At 41.0% G+C, this 20,821-nt stretch overlaps 1 protein-coding gene across 25 annotated transcripts in view; it reads right to left on the reverse strand.

Moving 5' to 3' along the window:
• Window positions 1-631: 631 nt before the first annotated feature.
• PLEKHA5 (pleckstrin homology domain containing A5) overlaps window positions 632-20,821 on the reverse strand; it is a 273,041-nt gene continuing 252,851 nt past the window's right edge. For 16 of the 25 annotated variants that reach the window (XM_073318870.1, XM_073318781.1, XM_073318763.1 and 13 more), the window contains 6 exons: window positions 17,222-17,431; window positions 16,307-16,462; window positions 15,100-15,209; window positions 12,863-13,005; window positions 10,847-10,931; window positions 632-1,487 (listed from right to left, as the gene is read on the reverse strand). In XM_073318870.1, coding sequence (XP_073174971.1) covers window positions 1,469-1,487; window positions 10,847-10,931; window positions 12,863-13,005; window positions 15,100-15,209; window positions 16,307-16,462; window positions 17,222-17,431 — 723 coding nt within the window. In that variant the 3' untranslated portion in view covers window positions 632-1,468. Of the gene's footprint in view, window positions 1,488-2,813; window positions 9,624-9,953; window positions 10,091-10,826; window positions 10,932-12,862; window positions 13,006-15,099; window positions 15,210-16,306; window positions 16,463-17,221; window positions 17,432-20,821 lie in introns of all 25 variants that reach the window. The other 9 variants (XM_073318746.1, XM_073318986.1, XM_073318968.1 and 6 more) reach the window with 3 other exon arrangements.

The raw sequence follows: 20,821 nt of genomic DNA on the forward strand, positions 1-20,821 counted from the left end.
GGAATCTACGCAAGAGATCTTACAGCAGTGCAACTACATCGGTACAGCTGTGCCGCTGTAAGCTCTCTAGTGTAGACATAGCCTCAGTTTTGAAGGCCAGAAGAGACCACCACCATCAAATACTTTTATCTCCTTCACATCACAGACCCTTCTCCAACTAATCCTGTAATACAGGGGTTCTCAACCTCTTGCTTTCTGAGGCCTGCCCCAACATGCTATAAAAACTCCATGACCCACCTGTGTCACAATAACAGGTTTTCTGCATATAAAAGCCAGGGCCAGCGTTAGGGGGTAGCAGTAGAGCAATTGCCTAGGGCCTCAGGCCACAGGAGCTCCTACAAAGCTACATTGCTCAGGCTTCGGCTTCAGCCTCGGGTGCCAGTGCTCAGGGCCCGGGCGTCAACCCCATGTGGCAGGGCTTTGGCTTTCTGCCCCAGTGAGTCTAATGCCAGCTCTGCTTGGCGGCCCCCCTGAAACCTGCTTGCGGCCCCCCAGGGGGCCTCGGACCCCGGTTGAGAACCACTGCTGTAATAGGTCCACAACCCTTATTAAGATGTGCTTCCCACACAAAGAGTCACAACAAGTACACGGTCTGTCATCTGCTTGCTGAAAGAAATACTACCCACACAACTTAAGAACATTAACATTTATTTAACATGATAAAAAAGAAATGAGATATGAACATTTGCATTTGAACAATAGTAAGTGGCTTCTTATACTTACTCTGGATGTGCTCATTGTATAATATATACACAATGAACATAATTACATTTGTACACAAACTAAGTACTGGAATTGAAAACCTGTTTATTGCTGTACACACCCTATTCCAACAAAGTAAGAGCCCAGTACCTCAAAATACATACACTTCATTTTGTTTAAGAAAAAGTAAGCACAAACATTCAGGTATATGTTGATAACAGTGTGGCATTAACTGCTGATGCTGCAACCTGACCAAGAAATAATTACAGCAGAAACAGGACATACTTTACTCAGCAATAATAAAAATGGCACATTTTAAATATTTATAAAAATTTTACAAATCAAATGTCAAAATACACTAGTGTTTAAAAAGTGTAAAACAAGGTTTAGTGGCAATATGTAAAAGAAACTGATCTGTTATGTACCTAAAAGAAGCAAAAATGCAAACTTAAAATGATTTCATAATTAAAAACATTAAATTCTGTAAAACATCAACTAAGGTTCTGACTTTAGGCTGCATATTAAAAAGAATCTTTATGTGCATGGAAATCATAGCAGCAAGCTGGTATCAGAAGAACAATCTTCAGATTGTTGACTGTACATATGGGCCATTTAAAGCTGTCTTGGAATAAACATTTTCCAGGAAGTGATAAAATGATGCTCTGTGGCCAAAAGCATCAGAACTATGAATTTCATAGATTTAAAATATACTCTACAATATCTTCTCATATTTCCATAGGTCCACACTCCTTGGCCATGAATGGTTTCAACAGAATCTGTTAGAGCTGAAAGACAGACATGAATAAAGTTACTGTATTTTACCAAAACACTGTTTAAAGTTCCTCTTAGGATTAGGCATTGTGGGGAGTTTCTGACCGCGCTGTGGCTATCCACGAAATAAATTACCGTATATGCTCGTTCATAAGCTGAATATTTTTGGTAAAAAAGTGACATATCAAAGAGCGGGGGGTTGGTTTATAAAGGGGTTGACATCAAAATTTGATGATTTTAAACTCTATTAAATCATTTAATTGAATATCTAATACATTGTTGTTTTGTTTACCTGGAGCGTCTGCAGGCACGGAGCTCCTCAGTTCCCTGTGGCCGCAGTTTACCGTTCCCAGCCAATGGGAGCCACTTCCCGCAGCTCCCATTGGCTGGGAACGGCAAACCGCGGCTACTGGGAGCTGAGGGACTCCGTGCCTGCCAACCCACCAGCGGCTTACCCTGAGGGGACAGGAGCCGAAGTTTGCCAACCCCTGAAATACAGGGTTGGCTTATGAAAGGGTCATACAGTTTTTGCTATTTTTAGCTATCCATCTTGGGGGGTCAGCCTATAAATGAACGGGCTAATGAACGAGTATATATGACAAATTATATTAAAAAGAATCTAAGAAAACATTAGTTTCCACAACCTATCTTTTTAGGCATTAAAGCTATTTTGACAGCAATTCACAAATGAACAGAAACAAACAGGGGTTATTTTGTACAAAGAACCATTTCAGGGTTTTATACTGCCACCATCAATACAGTAACTAAGAGCTTTCCATGTAAAATTAGTAGCAAAGCCCCTAAATGCTGTACCAAAGGACTGGCAAGGTTAGAAACAGGACACAGTACTCTTCACTTGCTATGATGTAATGCAGTGTTTGGGATGAAAGATTCTAAATAAATGTCATCATCACTCTATTAAACTGTATTTTAGCATGTATCAGCATGCTTAAAATGTAACAATATACTTGTGAGAGGGATACAAAATTTGTTTTAGTGATGCCAGAAGACATGATGTAGAAAAAGTCATGTGTGAATAAGCTCTCTCCTTAGTCCTATGATACCACATAGCACCATTTTCCTTTTCCAAATTCCACTGCCTCTCTGAAACCCATCATGCATTTCTCAGACCCTGGCTTAAAAATTGGCCTTTCTATGAATTGAAATGCACCCCCCAACTTATAAATTCTCTCTATTGCAGAGGATTTCTTGCTGTACAGTTTGCATCCCACTGAGTAAACGAGTTCCTGCTTTAAAAAAATAAACTCTTCCTACAGGACAGGAAACTTGTTCACAGCCTGGTACATTTGCTGTTTCATTTGGGAAATTACAGCTCTTACCTTAGTCATGGGTAACAGCAATGCTCCTCACATTCAACAAACATTTTAAATGTGTTGGGTAGTGCTCAAGAAAGTTGTTTGACTGACAGCCCCGGTGAAAGACCTTTAGTCAGAGAAGTATAGCGTGGGCAGCAGCAGCAGTGCAGGCTCCCACACACACTGTGCTTCATTGTGTTTCAACTAAAATGGATCAGGAATTTTTTGACAAAACATTTTTTCGTTGTAAAACACTGATTTACCAAAACAAACTTTTTGTGGAAACCTATTGTTTTCAACGGGGGAAGAAAAGGCCCACCCCAGAACAGTCAAATAGCAGAGTGGCTAGTGCACTCTTCTGGGATGAACAAGACCCAGGCTCAAGTCCCTGCTCCAAATCATGCATGGCAGGGACTTGAGCCTTCATGAGAGTCTCCCTCTAATTTTTTGCAAAAACCTTTCAGAAGGTCTAGGTTTCATCGCAACGTAGAACAAAACCACATGTCAAAATATTTTTTGTGACATGGAATTCTTGTTTTCCAGGCCCAGTATTAATCCTGATATGAAACCAGCTATACAATGACCATCCAATATTGGGGCTCTGGTGAGACTGCTAACCAGTGTGTCAAATGCAGATTTGAAGTATACACTAGGAAATGGACTAATGCCTCCAAATAAATTCAGATACTGAACAGAGGAAAACTATTTTTAGGCTCTAATATCCTTGGCTTTACTAAAACTAGGGAACTAGAAACAGAGTCCATTTTAGAAGTACCATTCTAGGAACATATTATTTTGTCATCAGCAGTTCAGTGTTACTCGTGGAAGCATCATATCTAAGGTGGCAATATTATGGACACATCGCCATCTTCACATACGTAACTGTGTAGGATGTTGGAGAAAGTGTCTTAGGTAGCAAAAGAGATTACCAGTCTTTCACATCTCAGACCTGAATTCATATTGTGGCATAAATAATTAAGAGAAAATTGCTTTGGAGAGCTCATCATTGATGCACATGACAGAGCCAAGTGCAATTTGACACAATTAGTAGTGTCTGCTCAAGAGATGAGGAGGTTCCTTACCTGTAACTGGAGGTTCTTCGAGATGTATGGTCTCTATATGTCTCCCAAACACAGGTGCGCATGGCCCCAAGTTTTTCAGCAGCCGTGTGCATTGGCCCGCATGGCTACCTTATGTTGCCACGTGCTCCATGTGACATTATAGGAGACCATGCAGGGTGACACGCACTCAGTCTTCCTCTTACCGCAGTATAGTGAGTCTGCAGCAGAGAGGAAGGTGGACTGGTATTGGGACCAGTACATCTCAAAGAACCTCCAGATACAGGTAGTAACCTTCTTTTCAAGTGATGGTCCTTATATGTATTCCAAACACAGGTGAGTATGGAGCAGTGACAGACTCAGAGGTGGAGGAGCGAGAACGCAATGGACAAGGCCTGTTGCAGTGGCATGACCTACAGTGGCATCTGCCCACTGGTCGATGGCATAGTGCACTGTTTAGGTGTGAACAGAGCGCCATGTTGCTGCCTGGCAGATCTCATGCCAAGGAGGCGGAGGTGGATCCTGCCAGATGGTGTTGCGTTGGAGCATGTGTAGCATTCTGTAATGCACTTCGAGATCCAACTGGATATGTACTGTGAGGAAAGGGCCTGCCCTCTTGACTGTTCCACAATGTCTATGAAGAGGCTTGATGAGGCACAGAATGCACGAGTTCTGTCTAGGTAGAGAGCCAGTGCCCTGCAGACATCCAGGGAGTGTAGCGTACTGTCTGCGGAAGTGGCATGTGGTTTAGGGTGGAAGATCAGAAGATGGATGGACTGGTTGAGATAAAACTTGTAGACAACCTTTGGGAGGAACTTAGGGTGGAGGCACAGGGAGACAGTGTCTATGGAAAACCGTATATGGGGGTCAGCCATCACGGTCACCAGTTTGCTGATCCGCTCAGCAGAGGTGATAGCCATCAGGAAGAGGACCTTCATAGCTAGGTAGACCAGGGAGCATGTAGCCAGCAGTTTGAATGGAGGTCAGGTGGGCACAGACAGCACAAAGTTGAAGTTCTAAGGGGAGTGGGGGTAAGGACGGGTGGGAAACAGTTTGTCAGGCCCCTCAGAAACTGGGTAGTGGTAGAGTGGGTAAATATCAACTGTCTGTCCATGGGGGTGGGGGGAGAAAGAGAGGTGAAAGGACGGGACTAAGCGCCACAAGGTGGACATGGACCGAGCTAAGTGCGAAACCTGAGGTCTTCAGCTCTAGAAGGTGGTCTTGGATGATAGGAACGGAAACACTGAGGAGGGGGAGTTGTTGGCACTGTGCCCAGGAGGTGAAGCGCGTCCATTTTGTGGTGTAGCATGTCCTCGTAGACTCCTGCCTACTCTGTGAGAGAATATGGTGGACAGGTGATGAACAGGCATTGTCTACACCTGAGCCCCATCCAAAAACCAGGCTATCAATTGGAGCAGGCTTCGGTTGGGGTGGCAAACCCTGCCGTGGTCCTGGGTGAGATGTATGTGCGGTGTGACATAGGTGAAGGCCACCATGTGGCCAAGGAGGCAGAGGCAATGGTGCACACTCATGTGCGGGTTGTAGCAGAGGACATTCACAAGGGCTATGAGGGTGGCAAAGTGGGCCATTGGGAGGAAGGCACAGAGTGTAGGGGGTCGGAAATGGTGGGCAAGCCCAGAAGTCCACACTATGACACGAGACCAGGGAGTAGGACAGGTTGTCCACTGAGAAGTGCCCCTGGCCTGAAAAAGCCTCCGCAAATGGTTGAGCCATCGGTGTGGGCAGTACTGCAACTGGTGTGGCTGGGTTGTATCTGAGTGGCGGCTCATCCACCAATGAAGGGAGATGGGGGGCCAAGAGAAGCGGCAAGGGTGGGTACAACAGCTTGAGGTGGGATGTGTGTGTGTGGAGGGGAATCAGTGGGATCCAGCTGGCCCGGTGTCCAGGGCACATCCCGTTGTCTGCTGCTCCAAGGAGTGGGTGTGCGGAGTGGAGCCTGGAGAGACTTGCGGTGGCTAAGTAGTGCGCATTGGTGGGTGGTCGGGACTCTTGATCCTTGCAGGAACTGGCAGGTCTCACTTCCGCTTTGCCTTGCCCCGCCTTAGGTGGTGGCCCTGCAGGGTCGTCATGCGATGTCTCACCTGACTGAACCCAGCTCGGGAAGGAAACGCAGTGTGGCGCAGTGGTCCACGATGGGGACCTGCTGCGGTGTTTGTGAGAGGGCTTTTGACTCTCCTTATGTACCTTCTCACATCTTGGCGGTGCTGATGGATCCAGATGTGAAGCCAAGGTCAGGATGCTCACTGCCGGTAATGGTCGGTGAATCACCAGCACAGGATTGGACTCTGCCTGGGGCCCGAACAGCACTTTTGTGATGAGGAACTTGCAGAGGGGCTGAAGTCAAGTGTTGTGGGTCCTTGAGGGGAAGGATTTGCACATATTGCTATGAGCAACAAGGTGCATCTTGCCAAGGCAGAAGAGGCAGCGCGTGTGCTCATCACTCACGGAGAATGAGTGAGGGCACAAGGTACAATTCTTGAACCCTGGAACACAGGGCATAATCCCGACAGGGTTGGGAGAGGCCCCATAAGGAGCTACTATATACACTAACTAAACTAAAGTATGTACAAAAGTATGACAAGAAAGAAAACAGAGCTAACTATTTACAACGGAGAGTTGTTCTCAGAGGATCTGAGCACAAAGAGGGGATTCCAACTCCGACCATGTAGTAAGAGGGAACTGAGGGGATGTCACCGCATATGGCCTCTTATGACCTCACACAGAGCGTGTGGCAACATAAGGTGGCCGTGCAGGTCAAAAAACACTGCTGCTGAAAAACTTCCAGCTCCAGCGCATACGCACCTCTGTTTGGAATACACATAGGGACCATCACTTGAAGAAGAATGCCAGGTTGTTCCCTTCAGATGCCGAGACTGATCCACATGGGGGAAGCTAACAGAGCTATAATCAGTAGAGTCTAGCTCCAGTCAGTCCATTGAACTGAAACTATGTAAAAGAAAAGGTTGGTTGGGTAATGACAGCCCTACTTAAAGGCCCAGAATATATACACACACCCCTCCAACGTTCATGTGTATCTGTACATATGCTATTTGATTTGTACATAAACAGCTCTATTTATACATTCTGAAAGTGCGTATCATGATTTATCATTTAAAATATTTTTACTATAACATTAAGTTTGAAACTAATATTCAGAGTCAAACCTGTATCTGAACATGACATGCTATACTGTTCATGAAAATCAATAACAACAAAGGCTGTATGTGATGTTTTTGTATGGACAAGAAACAAGAGATTAAAACCATTTCACTTTAACAAAGAGGTAATACCTCTTTCTGCCTATTACTAACACAAGAAAGTATCACATTACATACAATAATTATGACTGTTAAAACAAAACGCAGGTGCCCTATCTGAACTAGGTTATGCATTTTCTAACTTCACTAAGGAAACATCTTTTAAAAACTGAGAAAGTTCTCCTTTCCTAGTAATATGCCCTTATAGTTATATAGCTTATAGGACCTATGAAACAAGGCATATTCTTTTGATAGCCTTCCCTTGAAGGCTTATTTTAAAAGGTAATCCCTGACAACGTAGAAGTTTTAACTAATTAAAGTGCTGGTAAAAGTGTTAAAACGTTCTGACCTGTATCCCTTAGTTTCTTTAAACACCTGTATAAACAAACCTGCTTACTTCTATTTCCACTCACATTCAATAAACAGGAACTCTCAGAACCACAGAAATATAGGACTGGAAGGGTCATCTAGCCCAATCCCTTGCACTGAGGCAGGACTATGTATTATCTAGACCATCTCTGATAGGTGTTTATCTAACGTGTTCTTAAAACCTCCAATGACACAGATTCCACAATCTCCCTAGGTAATTTCTTCCAGTGCTTAACCACCCTAACAGCTAGGAAATTTTTCTTAATGTCTCACCTAAATCTCCCTTGCTGCAATTTAAGCCCATTGCTCCTTGTCCTGTCCGCCTTTTTACTCCTCTTTACAGCAATCATTTATATACTTGAAGACTTATGCCCCACTTCAGTCTCCTGTTCTCCAAACTAAACAAACACAATTTTTTCAATCTTTTCTTGTAGGTCAAGTTTTCTAGACCTTTAATCATTTTGTTCCTCTCCTCCGGACTTGCTCCAATTAGTCCACGTCTTTCCCAAAACGTGGTGCCCAGAATTGGGCACAGTATTCCAGCTGATGCCTTATCATTGCTGAATAGAGTGGAAGAATTACTTCTCGTGTTTTGCTTAAAACACTTCTGTTAATACATCCCAGAATGATTGCTTTATTTTGCAAGAGTATTACATTGTTTACTCATATTTCGTTTGTGATCCACTATAACCCCAGAGCCATTCTGCAATACTTCTTCCTAGGAAGTCATTTTCCTTTTCGTATTTCTGCAATTGATTATTTCTTCCTTAGTGTATTACATTAGTAGTGTACTGCATTAATTTTTATTGAATTTCATCCTATTTATTTCAGGCCACTTCTCCAGTTTGTCAGGATCATTTTGAATTCTAATTCAAGACCTTGCAACCCCTCCCAGGTTGGTATCACCTGTAAACTTTATACCTGTATTCTTTCTGCCATTATCTAAATAATTTATGAAGATATTGAACAGTACAGGACCCAGGACAGATCCCTGTGATACATCATTCGATACATCATACCTTTTCAGATTGACAGAGAACCACTGTTAACTACTCTCTGAGTATGGTTTTCCAACCAGTTATGCACCTTCCTTACAGTAAGTTCATATTAGGCTGTATTTCCCTAGTTTGCTTATGAGACGGTCATGTGAGACCGTATCAAAACCTTACTGAAGTTGAGATATATCACATCTACTGCTGCCCCCTATCCACAAGGCTGGTTACCCCGTGAAAGAAGGATATTAGGTTGGTTTGACGTGATTTGTTCTTTACAAATCTAGGTTGACTGTTACTTATTACCTTATTGTCTTCTAGGTGGTTACAAACTGATTGTTTGATCATTGTTCCATTGTCTGTATATCATAATGTGATACCTATCTATATTATACATCATAATAGACCATCATATCATGCTATATAATAAGAGTATTTCCTCTGACCAAGCTAATGATTTCTACCTTGATTCCTACAAGGAATTACCAGTTATGGATAGGTGGAGGGGCCAAGTGGGGATCTATGATATAAAAAAAATAAAATAAGAACCATCAAATTCTACACACACAGTGAGCCTAACTGCATGTTTTTATTATTGCTATCCTCTTCCCTTCTACTATTTATCATGTCACACTTATTTGTCTTAAATTAGATTATAAACTCTTTGGAGCATACTGTATGTACGATTCATAGTTCAACTGGGCTATTATCCTGACAGGAGCCTTTGGGTGCTAAAACACCCAAATATGGATACATTTGTACCTTGACTGCATAATCACGTTTCATTACAATTTAATATCAAGGAACTGTTATTCTACCATTACAGAAGAAAATGCTTGATGAGCTAATTGGTCCTTTCCATTTCTAACTATTATTATCTTATCTGAATACTGTATGGATTATATGCATGTAAGGAATGGTTACTTACTTTAACTGTGGTTCTTTGAAATGTGATGCAGATGTGTACTTCACTTGGGTGTGTACATGTGCCCAGTGCCCAGGAACCAGAGAATTTTACCTAGCAGTACCTGTAGAGGGGGAATACTTGTGCCTCGTTGCTGCAGCCCCTTCCCTGGCTATATAAGGCAGTGCAGTCCCGAACCGTGTCAGTTCCTTCACACCAAGTGCCCAGAGAAACTGCGACACAGAAGGGACGGAGGTGAGTCGTGGAATACACATCTGAATCACATCTCGAAGAACCACAGTTACAGTAAGAAACAGTTTCTTCTTCCTCAAGTGGATGCAGTCATGTATTCCACTTTGGTGGCTCACAAACAGTACCCTAAGGAGGTGGGGCCCAGAGACTACCTAAACAAGGACCCCAGGACCACCCTATTGAAACATGCATCCACCTTGAAAGATGCAGTAATGACTGGATGGGTTTGCGCTCGCACACATGTACACACACACACAACCATGTAGCAGCCCTGAAAATGTCCAATACTGAAATGCACTGAAGAATGCTACCTATGTTGCTTGCACTCTCACAGAACTAGCTTGCATCCGCTGAAGGAGGTGTAGCTGAAGCTATTTCATATGAAGTCACGATAAATAAGGTTATTCATTTAGAGACTGTGAAGAGACCACTTGACCCTTCATGGGATCTGTATATGACACAAACAGGCATAGTGAAGCACAAAACAGTTTAGTCCAGTCCAGATACAAAGCTAGACATCGCCTGACATCTGATGTGTGGAAACGCTGCTCTTCCAGAAATGAATGCAACTTAGGAAAGAACACAGGTAAATATACCACCTGGTTCAAATGAAGCTGAGAAACCACTTAAGATAAAATTTTTGGGTGTGGTCATAAAGTCAGTTTGTCTTTAGAGAATTGTATGTAAGGAGGCTCTGCCATCAGAGACTGCAACAGACTCTCCTTGTGGATGCTACTGCTATCAGGAACATAGTCTTCTGAGACAAAAGTGGAAAGGGAAAAGATGCCAGGGGCATCTAAGAAAGAGAGAGGCTGTGAGGTTAGGAACCACACAGAGCTCTGACTCCAGCCACAAGTGGTAAGAAGGAAGAGACAGAGGTTAGGGGAGTGCTACCACATATAGCCAGACATGGGGCTATAGCCACAAGCTGTGAGTGGTGATCCTCTAATGGTACTGCTTGGCAAAATTCTCCAGCTCCAGTGTGCTAGGTGTGAATGCACCTCAGTTGAATATGCAGCTGCACTTACTCAAAGAATCAATACATTTGTGTTTTGTTTGCTTGTTTGATTGATATATACATCTCAGCTATCTTCACCCTACTTAATAAAATTGTCTGTGGGTGTTTCTCACAGAAAACTATGGTATACCCAGAAAAATCGCATGACTGTGAAAAGCAGACGTACTTCTCTGAGACTATACACACATGAAATGTGATCCTTCTGTGAGCTGTGGTTGCGTTGATGGAGCTGGTGATGGTGGGGACTCTGGTGAAGAGGGCAGACTTTTTCCTGAAAAGAGAAATTAAAAAATAAATATCACAGAAGGCAAAAGTTAGACAAATTGAAAATATTTCAAACAACATGTAATTTGTGAGCAAGATAAGTATTTTGCAAGTAAAAGTTAAAATAATCAGAAGAAACTTTTTAAATCAACATTCCCTATGATAGGTTTCAGAGTGGTAGCCGTGTTAGTCTGTATCAGCAAAAACAACGAGGAGTCTTTGTGGCACCTTTTACACATTTATTTGGGCATTAAGCTTTCGTGGACCAGAACTCACTTCATCAGATCCATGGAATGGAAAATACAGGAGCAGGTATAAACACATGAAAAGATGCGAGTTGCCTTACCAAATGTGAGGTCAGTCTAACGAGACAATTCAATTGACACCAGTCACTCAATAACAGACCTAAAAGTGGCAATTCTTCAACAAAAAAAATCAAAATCAGACTCCAACATGAAACTGCAGAACTGGCATTAATTTGAAAACAGGACACCATCAGATTAGACTTGAATAAAGACTGGGAGCGGTGGGGTCATTACAAAACCTAAACCTAATTTCCCCAATACTAATTTCTTCTTACTGTTACTCACACCTTCTTTCAGAGCAGCAGCTGTGTTAGTCTGTATCCGCAAAAAAGAAAAGAAGTACTTGTGGCACCTTAGAGACGAACAAATTTATTTGAGCATAAGCTTTCGTGAGAGCTGTAGCTCACGAAAGCGTATGCTCAAATAAATTTGTTAGTCTCTAAGGTGCCACACGTCTTCCTTTTCTTTTCACACCTTCTTGTCAACGGTCTGAAATGGGCCACTCTCATTACCACTTCAGAAGTTATTTTTCCTCCCTTGGTATCCTACTGTCAATTTAATTGTCTTGTTAGACTGACCTCACACTTGGTAAGGCAACTCATCTTTTCATGTATTTATACCTGCCCCTGTATTTTCCATCCATGCATCTGATGAAGTGGGTTCTAGCCCACAAAAGCTTATGCCCAAATAAATTTGTTAGTCTCTAAGGTGCCACAAAGACTCCTCGCTGTTATTCCCTATGATGTCACCACAAAGGATCTTTCCTAGTCCTGGCTTGAACTAAGCAGTCATGGAAAGGACTGTGCCGTTTGCCTTATTTATCCTTATATCACATCTGCTCTTCCTTATTCCTCCCTGGCACCAAACTACTACTGATCACCTCAAGTATTGATCATTCCATCTGCCCATTCCATAAGCAACTTGGCCTTCCCTCAGCACTAAGATTTTCTTGCAAGATGTGCCATTAAGGTACTCGCAGCCACCCTATCTTTTCCACTTCTGGCATCCCTCCTGACCTCTGGAGACACACACACCAACCTCTCTGTTATTTTACTGGTTCATAATCTAATGCCTAAGTTGGAAACTAGCTAGTGTTAATATGAACACTGTAGTATCTATGCTCCAGTCAAGGAGCTCATACCTGCAAGGATCAGGAAAGGGGATCAACGGCAGGAAATCGTGTGTTTAGAATAGATGCCTTTGGTGAAATGACCTACAGGAAAAAGTCACGGAGCTGACTGGAACCAGTAGCAAGGAGGTAGACAGCACTGAATATGTGCAGAGGATTGGGGGAGAAGGAGGGTGGTTCTGGAAGGAGACAGGGAATCATTTGCTCCAGCCAAGAGAAACTTCTGGGAACCCCCTCTGATCCTCGAACTGGTTGCCTCCAAAAGATCTGCATTTAAACCTCTGAAAACCGTTTCTGAGACTCGCCCATTGGGAAATTGGCCAGGTATCTGTCCATCCCTCCCCATCAGGTGAAAAAATATGCATACGAGACCCAGATTAGTTTAGATTTCTTTTCACTACACAAGAATTTCAGAGCATCAGAAAACAATCAGAATGTATATTACATATGTAACATTTAAGCCCAATTTACACTTCTGAGTAACTGACAGTCTCTTTTCCATACCTTCTGTTTGATTTTCTCTTGAAGATTGTACTGCTAACTCAAAAGAAGAAATAATCCCTTCTTGCTCTTGAACACTGGCTGCTTCACTCTCTTTTGGACTGGTTTCATGTTTGTGGTTTTCAATTGGGGCCATGTTCTGCAGACTAGTTAAAAAAAGTTGCTATTTTTAGAGTTTAATTTAATTTCAGGTGTTAACCAATATTTATGTGCAACTGGAGTTCCAGCACTTAATTTTCTTCTCTTAACACAAAACCCTCTAATTTACAAGATTGCGTTGTTTAAATCAAATACATATTTCTGGAACCTATAGTAGAGTGTTGAAATCCTGAATCAAAGCAATAGTTAGTTTTGTTTCAATCTTATAAAATTCATTCTAGAGTAAAAAACTTTAAACTGGAAACTGGACAGTTTTTTTTCCTTTTTCATACTTATACACTGAAATAGATACAGTGTCTTGTGAGAGGGCCTCACTCTACATTGACAGTAAGACACATGTGTCTAGCTTCCAGTCAGGCAAGAACTACTGAAGAGGTGCACCAAAGCTCCAGTACTCTGAAATCATGGAGTTAATGGAAACCCTACAAGGTGATGAAGTACCCTAAGGCAGTGGTTCTCAACCACGGGTATGCATATACCCTTGTGGGTACGCAGAGGCCTTCTGGGGGTACATCAGCTCATCTAGATATTTGCCTAGTTTTACAACAGGCTACATAAAAAGCACTAGCCAAGTCAGTACAAATTAAAATTTCATACAGTGACTTGTTTTATACTGCTTTATATACTATACACTGAAAAGTAAGTACAACATTGATATTCCAATAGTTTATTTTATAAGGTAAAAATGAGAAAGTAAGCAAATTTTCAGTAACAGTGTGCTGAGACACTTTTGTATTTTTATGTCTGATTTTGTAAGCAAGTAGTTTTTAAGTGAGGTGAAACTTGGGGTATGCAAGACAAATCAGACTCTTGAAAAGGGCACAGTAATCTGGAAAGATTGAGAACTGCCCTAAGGGGTCAAACTAGTCCAGACTGCTCCTGAGCTGATGGCTTCCATACACAGTACAATGGACTCCAATAAAAAACTTGCCCTTGGAGCCTTCAAATGAGGCTTTTAACAGGAATCTTATAGAAAGCTTTGATCAGGCAAGGAAAGCTATTAAGCCCTCATCCTGAGATAACATTATTGATTCGATCTTGCATCCCAAAGCAAACCACAAATTGTCTTTGTCCATGATGAACACGTGCTTACAAATGTATTTGAAACTTCCCACATATTAGTTCTGAGTAAAAACAGCAACACAGAAAAAGGAAAAAACAAAACCAAAACCTAACCCAGAAATTATTCTAGGGAGGATACCTGACCCCAAGCTATTTCACAATTACTTGTTATTTCTTTTGCCCCAAGTTTGAGCTAAGAACAAGTGTTGACCAAGTTCCCTCCTTGTTACCAGTCCATGGTGGGTGAACTCAGTGAATTTCTGATTTCAATAGGCAGCTGGAAATGAATCATGACTATAAGTATAACAAGTTTGCTATGAATAGGAAGAAAAACTAAGTTGCATTCAGAATATGTTATATTTTTATGTTTCCTTCCATAGCTGTGCAGTGTTCTACTTCCCAGAAGAGTGAAGTCTGTGTCGGAGCCCCTAAGTAGAATGGACACTGAATTTGTCTGGAAGTAGGAGGAGAAGAAGAGTAGGGAGAAAAATCTTGAGTATTTTAGTTCTCTCAATATATATAAAGAGAGAATCTAAGAGTGAAACTAATGAGCAGAATAACTTTGATAATATTATTCAGACCTGAAGAATTTATTTCCATGAATCACAACGTTTAAAGCCCATCTGTAAACAGTTCATGGCCTGATCCTATACCTGCCTCTGACGATGAATTCAGGACTGGGTCAAATATGTGCTATTTCTTTCTCTGATTATATTAGGCAATCAAATCTTAACACCAAAACCATCTTGTAATGAACAACCTGCCCGGGCTTAAAACAATGTTTCCATTTTTCATACCACCTAACCATTCATATTCTTTATACTTTTATAGAGAAAATAAAGCTTTAACATATTTGTTTACATGCAGCCCCATACTACCCACAATTCCTATTTGGAGTTGCGTAGAACGGTGAATCAAGCTTTCAAAATAAAAAACCTAAAATATTCATTATTAAACTGTAGTAATAATTCATTATTAAACTGTTGGACTAGTTCAATATGCAATTATCTTATTTTTACCTGATATCAACATTATGCGTTTTTCCCAATTTCTTTGGTTTTTCTACTCCTTCTTCAGCATTCCCTTCTTTTGGATCAGCTGGTAACAGTAGGTCATGGCTTTTTGTCAACTTTAAAAAGAAAAGTTGAAAAGTTTTGAGAAAAATCTGTCATTATATACTGTGAGCACATGCTGAATGGTGGGCAGCAAACGGATTTTCAGGAAATAAGCTTTAGCAACAGAGCCAAATTTTGGCCTATATATATAGGTATCACTAAGGAATTACGTTTACGTAATTTATATCAATACCATTACCTGGAGAGCAATACAGGAAGAAATGTGCAGAATTCAGCCCAATGAATTCTACGAGTGACCTAGAACTATGAGGGAACTATCTAGAATCTGGATTGCAGTTTCTGTATTGTTTCCATACCTCCACCGCCATCCAAAATTAATACAACACACAACTGCTTGGACACATTACTCAGTGTGAATACTTTAGAAGTTTTGATTAGATACAGTTATTATCTGTGTGTGAAGTAGCACTCTTTCAAAAGGCTCAAGAAGGCTTCAAGTTAAAGGTGTTAAGAAAAAGACGATCACTCAGTTTTAATAACTTGATTTTATGTTGTTACTCTGTGGAAACTTGATAAAGAAAATGGTAAAGGTAAAAGGAGAGGAAATGAAAGGCAGCAACAAAAAGAAAAGGGGATTAATGAAAGAATATCGGCAAAAAAAGGAAAGAAGAAATTCTGCATAAGTAGATTTAAACATTTTCAATTACCAGGGGATATGATTGCATTGTAGTGGTTCTGACAGCCTTTAGCTCCACCTGTAAATCATCATGCTTTTGAATAGCAATTAGGATATTTTAAAACAGGGTAAAGCTGGGTGGGATGTAAAATAAATCTGAAAGTACCACCATTTTGATGATCGTCACAAGTCATAATTATTGCCCAACTCCACGCCGTGTAAATTATTGTCTGTCCTCCTATTTATTTGTTAAACAATTTGATGCACTAGGTGCTATACAAATCAAAAAAGGAAGAAAAAGGTACCTGGTTGCGGAGGAAACCTCAGGTCACAAAATGCACTGGAAGACCTGAATTAAATTAATCTAGAACAGTTTCTGAACTGGGCAGGTGATGTTACTTACAGATGTGCTCAGTATTTGTGGAAGAAGTTACTTTTGAGGTAGGACTGAACACACTAAATATAACTTATTACCTCTTTAGTAAAATCTGCATTATGCTCTTCTGATCCAGCATTTAGTTGTGTTATTTCTTCTTCAGGAGTTTCATGATTTTGTTCCAAATCATTCTCTCTTATGGCACTCTCTAATTCCTTAATGTTACTAGATACCATATCGTCCTTTCTTCGATTCTGTAGAACAAATGTGATATATGGAGATACTTGCAATAAAAATCCAGTGATATTACTGTATACTCTTTTCCTGTTATGAATAGACTTCCATTATGACCTCTTAAACACTGTTAAAAGTTACTAAAAATTTTTTTAGACTGCTTGACCTCAATTCAAAAGCTCACCTCCCATTTCCTCATATGGGTGGCAGGTTTTTTTTAATGCAAAAGGTAAGAGTTAAAATTCCTTTTGAAACCTTAACTTTAAATATCCTGACTTTTGTGTAATTAAAACATCCAACTGTAATAAGTCAAGAACAATTTCTTGCTTATAGCAGATAGCCATAAATTTTATAACTGCATAAAGTAGGGGGAGCTGGCAGCAACTCTTAAATTTAAGCTGCCTAACATTTTCCATTATGGAAAAAAAAAAAAAAACTTACAACCTTTTTTGAGAAGCGCTAACACCTCCATTGTTTGCAGCAGGCCATTCAAATTTGGTAACCTCAGGCTAGAGGAGTGCCTTTTCTTTATCCCAGGAAATTCCATTTAGGTTTAGCCGGGTTATAAACCGTTAAAAAAATCTACTTCCCTTTCTCCCACTTGCATTCCCAAGGATAATTTTGGCAGCCTGCTATAAATGGACATTCTGACGCGCAAGGCCGATGCCACCACCAAAGCAGCAGCAGCATTTGACTTTGCAACTTTCCCCCCCGCAATATAAATATATATTTTTTTGTTCTAACATATTACTGTGTACACCAAGGAACTTTTGGCATACCTGAGCCAGCTTAAATGGATTATCTCTAACAAAGGATAAGCTCTGTGAAGGAGATGGATCTGAAACGCCAATAATATTTAGCCCCTTTTTCTTCTCTCTCAGACAAGCTTGTTGGTGTCTCTTTATTCTTTCCATCTGTTCCTCCACAGTCATTCGAGGCCGAGTGTTTTCTGCCAGACATAACTGCTCCACTGCACTTCTCGGCCTTTCCTTAAAAGAAAGGAACATACTTTTTTAAAGAGTACTTTTTGAAGCAATGTCGTGAACATATAGTGTGGGTGTTCATTTAAAAAAGCTTGCACTGCACACCTACATTTGGCCTAACCCTGGTATCCCCTATATTAAAACTGGTCAATGCATCAAGTACCAGAGGAAGTTTTAGGGACAGGATTTATCTGCACTAGAAAATTATATCATGGTAGAACATGTTTTAATGTTAAACATGACTGAGCACTCAACGTAGACAAAGACTGGCCTGTTTAATGTGTCAGCTGATTGTGGTTACCGTTGGGTTGGGGCTAATAGATGCAGCTGCCTTTGTTCTTCTTTTGCAGTTACTTAGGGCTAGAAGGGCTACACTAGAAGCACTAGATGCAGATGCGCTGCGTCTGGTGACAATGCCCTAGGCTGAAGGTACAATTACTCCACCTGTGGACAGCGCTTAGGTCGCTGTAAGTTGCGTCTCTCAGGGGTTGGCTTTTTCACACACCCCTGAGAGATCGAAGATCCATCGATTTAAGTGGTAGTGTAGACCTGCCCTGAGGTAAATAAGAGCTGGTCAGTTAATAAGGAGTGGTTACCATGACCAGCTGATATGGCATTCAACTTTATTGTTATTCACATTATTGTAGCACTTAAGAGTCTCAGTCATGGACCAGTACAAACTGACGCGGTACAAATACAGAACAAAAACATGACATTTAACACTGCTAGTTAATGTGTTTCTAACAAGGTAATTTTCCAGTTTAAATAAGCTGGAAATGAATGTCCAATTTTTGAATAGTGCCCACTATAGTTTGTTTTCCAGTCAAAATGAAATGGTTGTTTAAATTTATATAAAGTTGTTTCAATATGAGAACATTACCTGAAACAATGAATTAAGAGGACAGCATAAAATGTCAGTGACAGCACAATTTTTAAGAGATTTTGAAAACTGTATAGAGTAATGAGTAGAAATGCATAAGAATTAAAATCAATATTTCAATAATGGGGGATACAGAGATGGACTTGAAAATATTGTAACTTTCATCCTCGACCCTGTAACTGGATCCAGGGGGGTAGACCTAGGAGCACATGCAGAGCTAGGTGTGGGTTTGGGGGCCGTAAGTTCTTGGATTCTTTAAAAAGTAGTCAATTAAAAAAACCCCTCATTACTAACTATTAGATTACAAAGCAGAGTAATCTAAATGGAGTTTACCATCACTAGTGACCATGCTGATCCCAAATCTTGCCATCTTTATGGTAGATGGCTACCTCGCTTTCTGTTTGCAGACTCTCTCCTAAGTTGCAGAATGACCAGAGAGATGTGTACTGGGACGCAAATGAGTTGGTGTTTTCCTTTTCTGTGCCTTTTTCCTCTTTATCAAGGGCTGTGATTTACAAGAAATGGTACCTCAATCTTACGTTTTTTATCTTACATTTTTTATCAAGCGCTGTGATTTACAAGAAATGGTACCTCGATCTTATAGTGACAGCTGCCTTAAAATGCATATATTTATAGTTACTTCTGATGGTTTTTGTAAATTATACTCTATTGTATTTGGAAAGAAAATTTAGCTTTGCAGTCATCCTTTAACTGAAAATAGTTTTGAAGGTTTCAAATAATTTCTTGAAGAGTTTTTTCCTGATGATCACATATAGAAAGTCTAAATGTTACCTGAACTCCATCTGTTTGAGCACTTTACAAATAATCATATAAGTTACTCAAAGAACATCTCATATAGAACCAAGATTATCAATACATATAAAATAAGATGTTTGGTTGTAAGTGAAGTTACTAGCAATATGAGACCAGAAACTAGGTTATTTAGTGTCTAAGTCCACTAGCCCTCTCTAGAGGGCTATATTACAATCCTTATTAGTTCCAAATCCACATCACAAAATTGCCCCACAGCTTGACATACATATAAGGCAAGAGTGGCCCAGGACTTATATTTGCATGCTGCAGCAAGTCAGGACTCTACTGCAGAGTCTTACACAGCACACCCTAGATTAGGTGTGAATCCAGGTATTGCTGTTTTTCACTTTCCTCAGCACTGAACTTCCAGGAAAAATTTGCTAGGAAATCCACAAGGTTATAAGGTCATCTATTACAAGACCTGAAAACACTGATCCTGCTTCTTGAGGGAGAGAATCCCTGCAAAATTATATGCTGTTACCAAATTCTACTTCTATTAGGAATTATCTTTTACACATCACACACCTCATGCTGGACTAGTGTTTTTTTGATCCAGTCAAAGTGAGGATTACTCACCTTGTGCAGTAACAGGTTCTTTGAGATGATTGTCCCTGTGGGTGCTCCACTTTAGGTGTTTATGCACCCTGCGCTTATAATCGGAAATTTGTGGTAGCAGTGCCTAGTTGGGTCGTACACACAACGTCGCTGTCTTGCACTGCTCCAGGGGTTACACAGTGCCGCGTGACCAACCATCCCTCGGTTCCTTCTCTACCGCAGAGAATCTATATGAAACTCTGAAATAGAGTGGAGGAGGGAGGGCAGTGGAGCACCCCCAGGGACAACCATCTCAAAGAACCTCAGTTACGGCACAATGCTCTCTTCTTCTTTGAGGAATAGACCTGTGGGTGCTCCACTTTTGTGATGGTCGAGTACTGTCCCTCAGTGGAAGGGCTTCGGAGTTGCGTTATTGATGGTGGATAAAACCGTGAGACCAAACTGAGTGTCCGATTATGACTGTTGCTCTATAGCATAGTGCTTCGTGAATGTGTGGGCTAAAGCCCAAGCTGCTGCTCTGAAAATGTTGCTAACGGGAACATTGTTGAGAAAAGGTATGGATGCCGAAAGTGCTCTCAGAGTGTGAGCGGATTCCCTTTGTAAACGAAACTTTTGATAACAAAGGTGGATGCATCCTGATATTTACTTGGATAGTCTCTGTTTTGAGAGGGTTTCCCCTATTGAACATTCTGTTATAGAGACAACTAGTCTTGGTGATTTTCTAAATGTTTTTGTTCTTTCAATGTAGAAAGCTAATGCTCTTTGAACGTCCAGTGTGTGGAGTGATTCCTTTTTTTTGTCTGCATGTGGTTTTGGAAAAAACACAGGTAAGTAAATGGGTTGGTTCAAATGAAAGGGGGATGCAACCTTGGGTAGGAATTTGGGGTGTGGCCTTAAGGTAACACAGCCTTTAAAGAAAGTTGTGTGTGCCCATTAGGGCCCCTATTTCCCACACCCATCTGGCAGAGGTGATGGCGATGAGGAAAGCCACCTTCACAGATAGGTGGAATAGCGAGTAGGTGGCAAGCAGCTCAAATGGTTTTCCCATAAGTCCACGTAAGACGAGGTTGAGGTACCACGTAGGAGGTGGGTTCCTTATTTCGGAGAAGGTGTTCTCAATGCCCTTGAGGAAATGTTTAGTTGTTGGG

Source organism: Lepidochelys kempii, chromosome 1 (assembly GCF_965140265.1).
Source record: "Lepidochelys kempii isolate rLepKem1 chromosome 1, rLepKem1.hap2, whole genome shotgun sequence".
NCBI classification, from domain to species: domain Eukaryota; kingdom Metazoa; phylum Chordata; order Testudines; family Cheloniidae; genus Lepidochelys; species Lepidochelys kempii.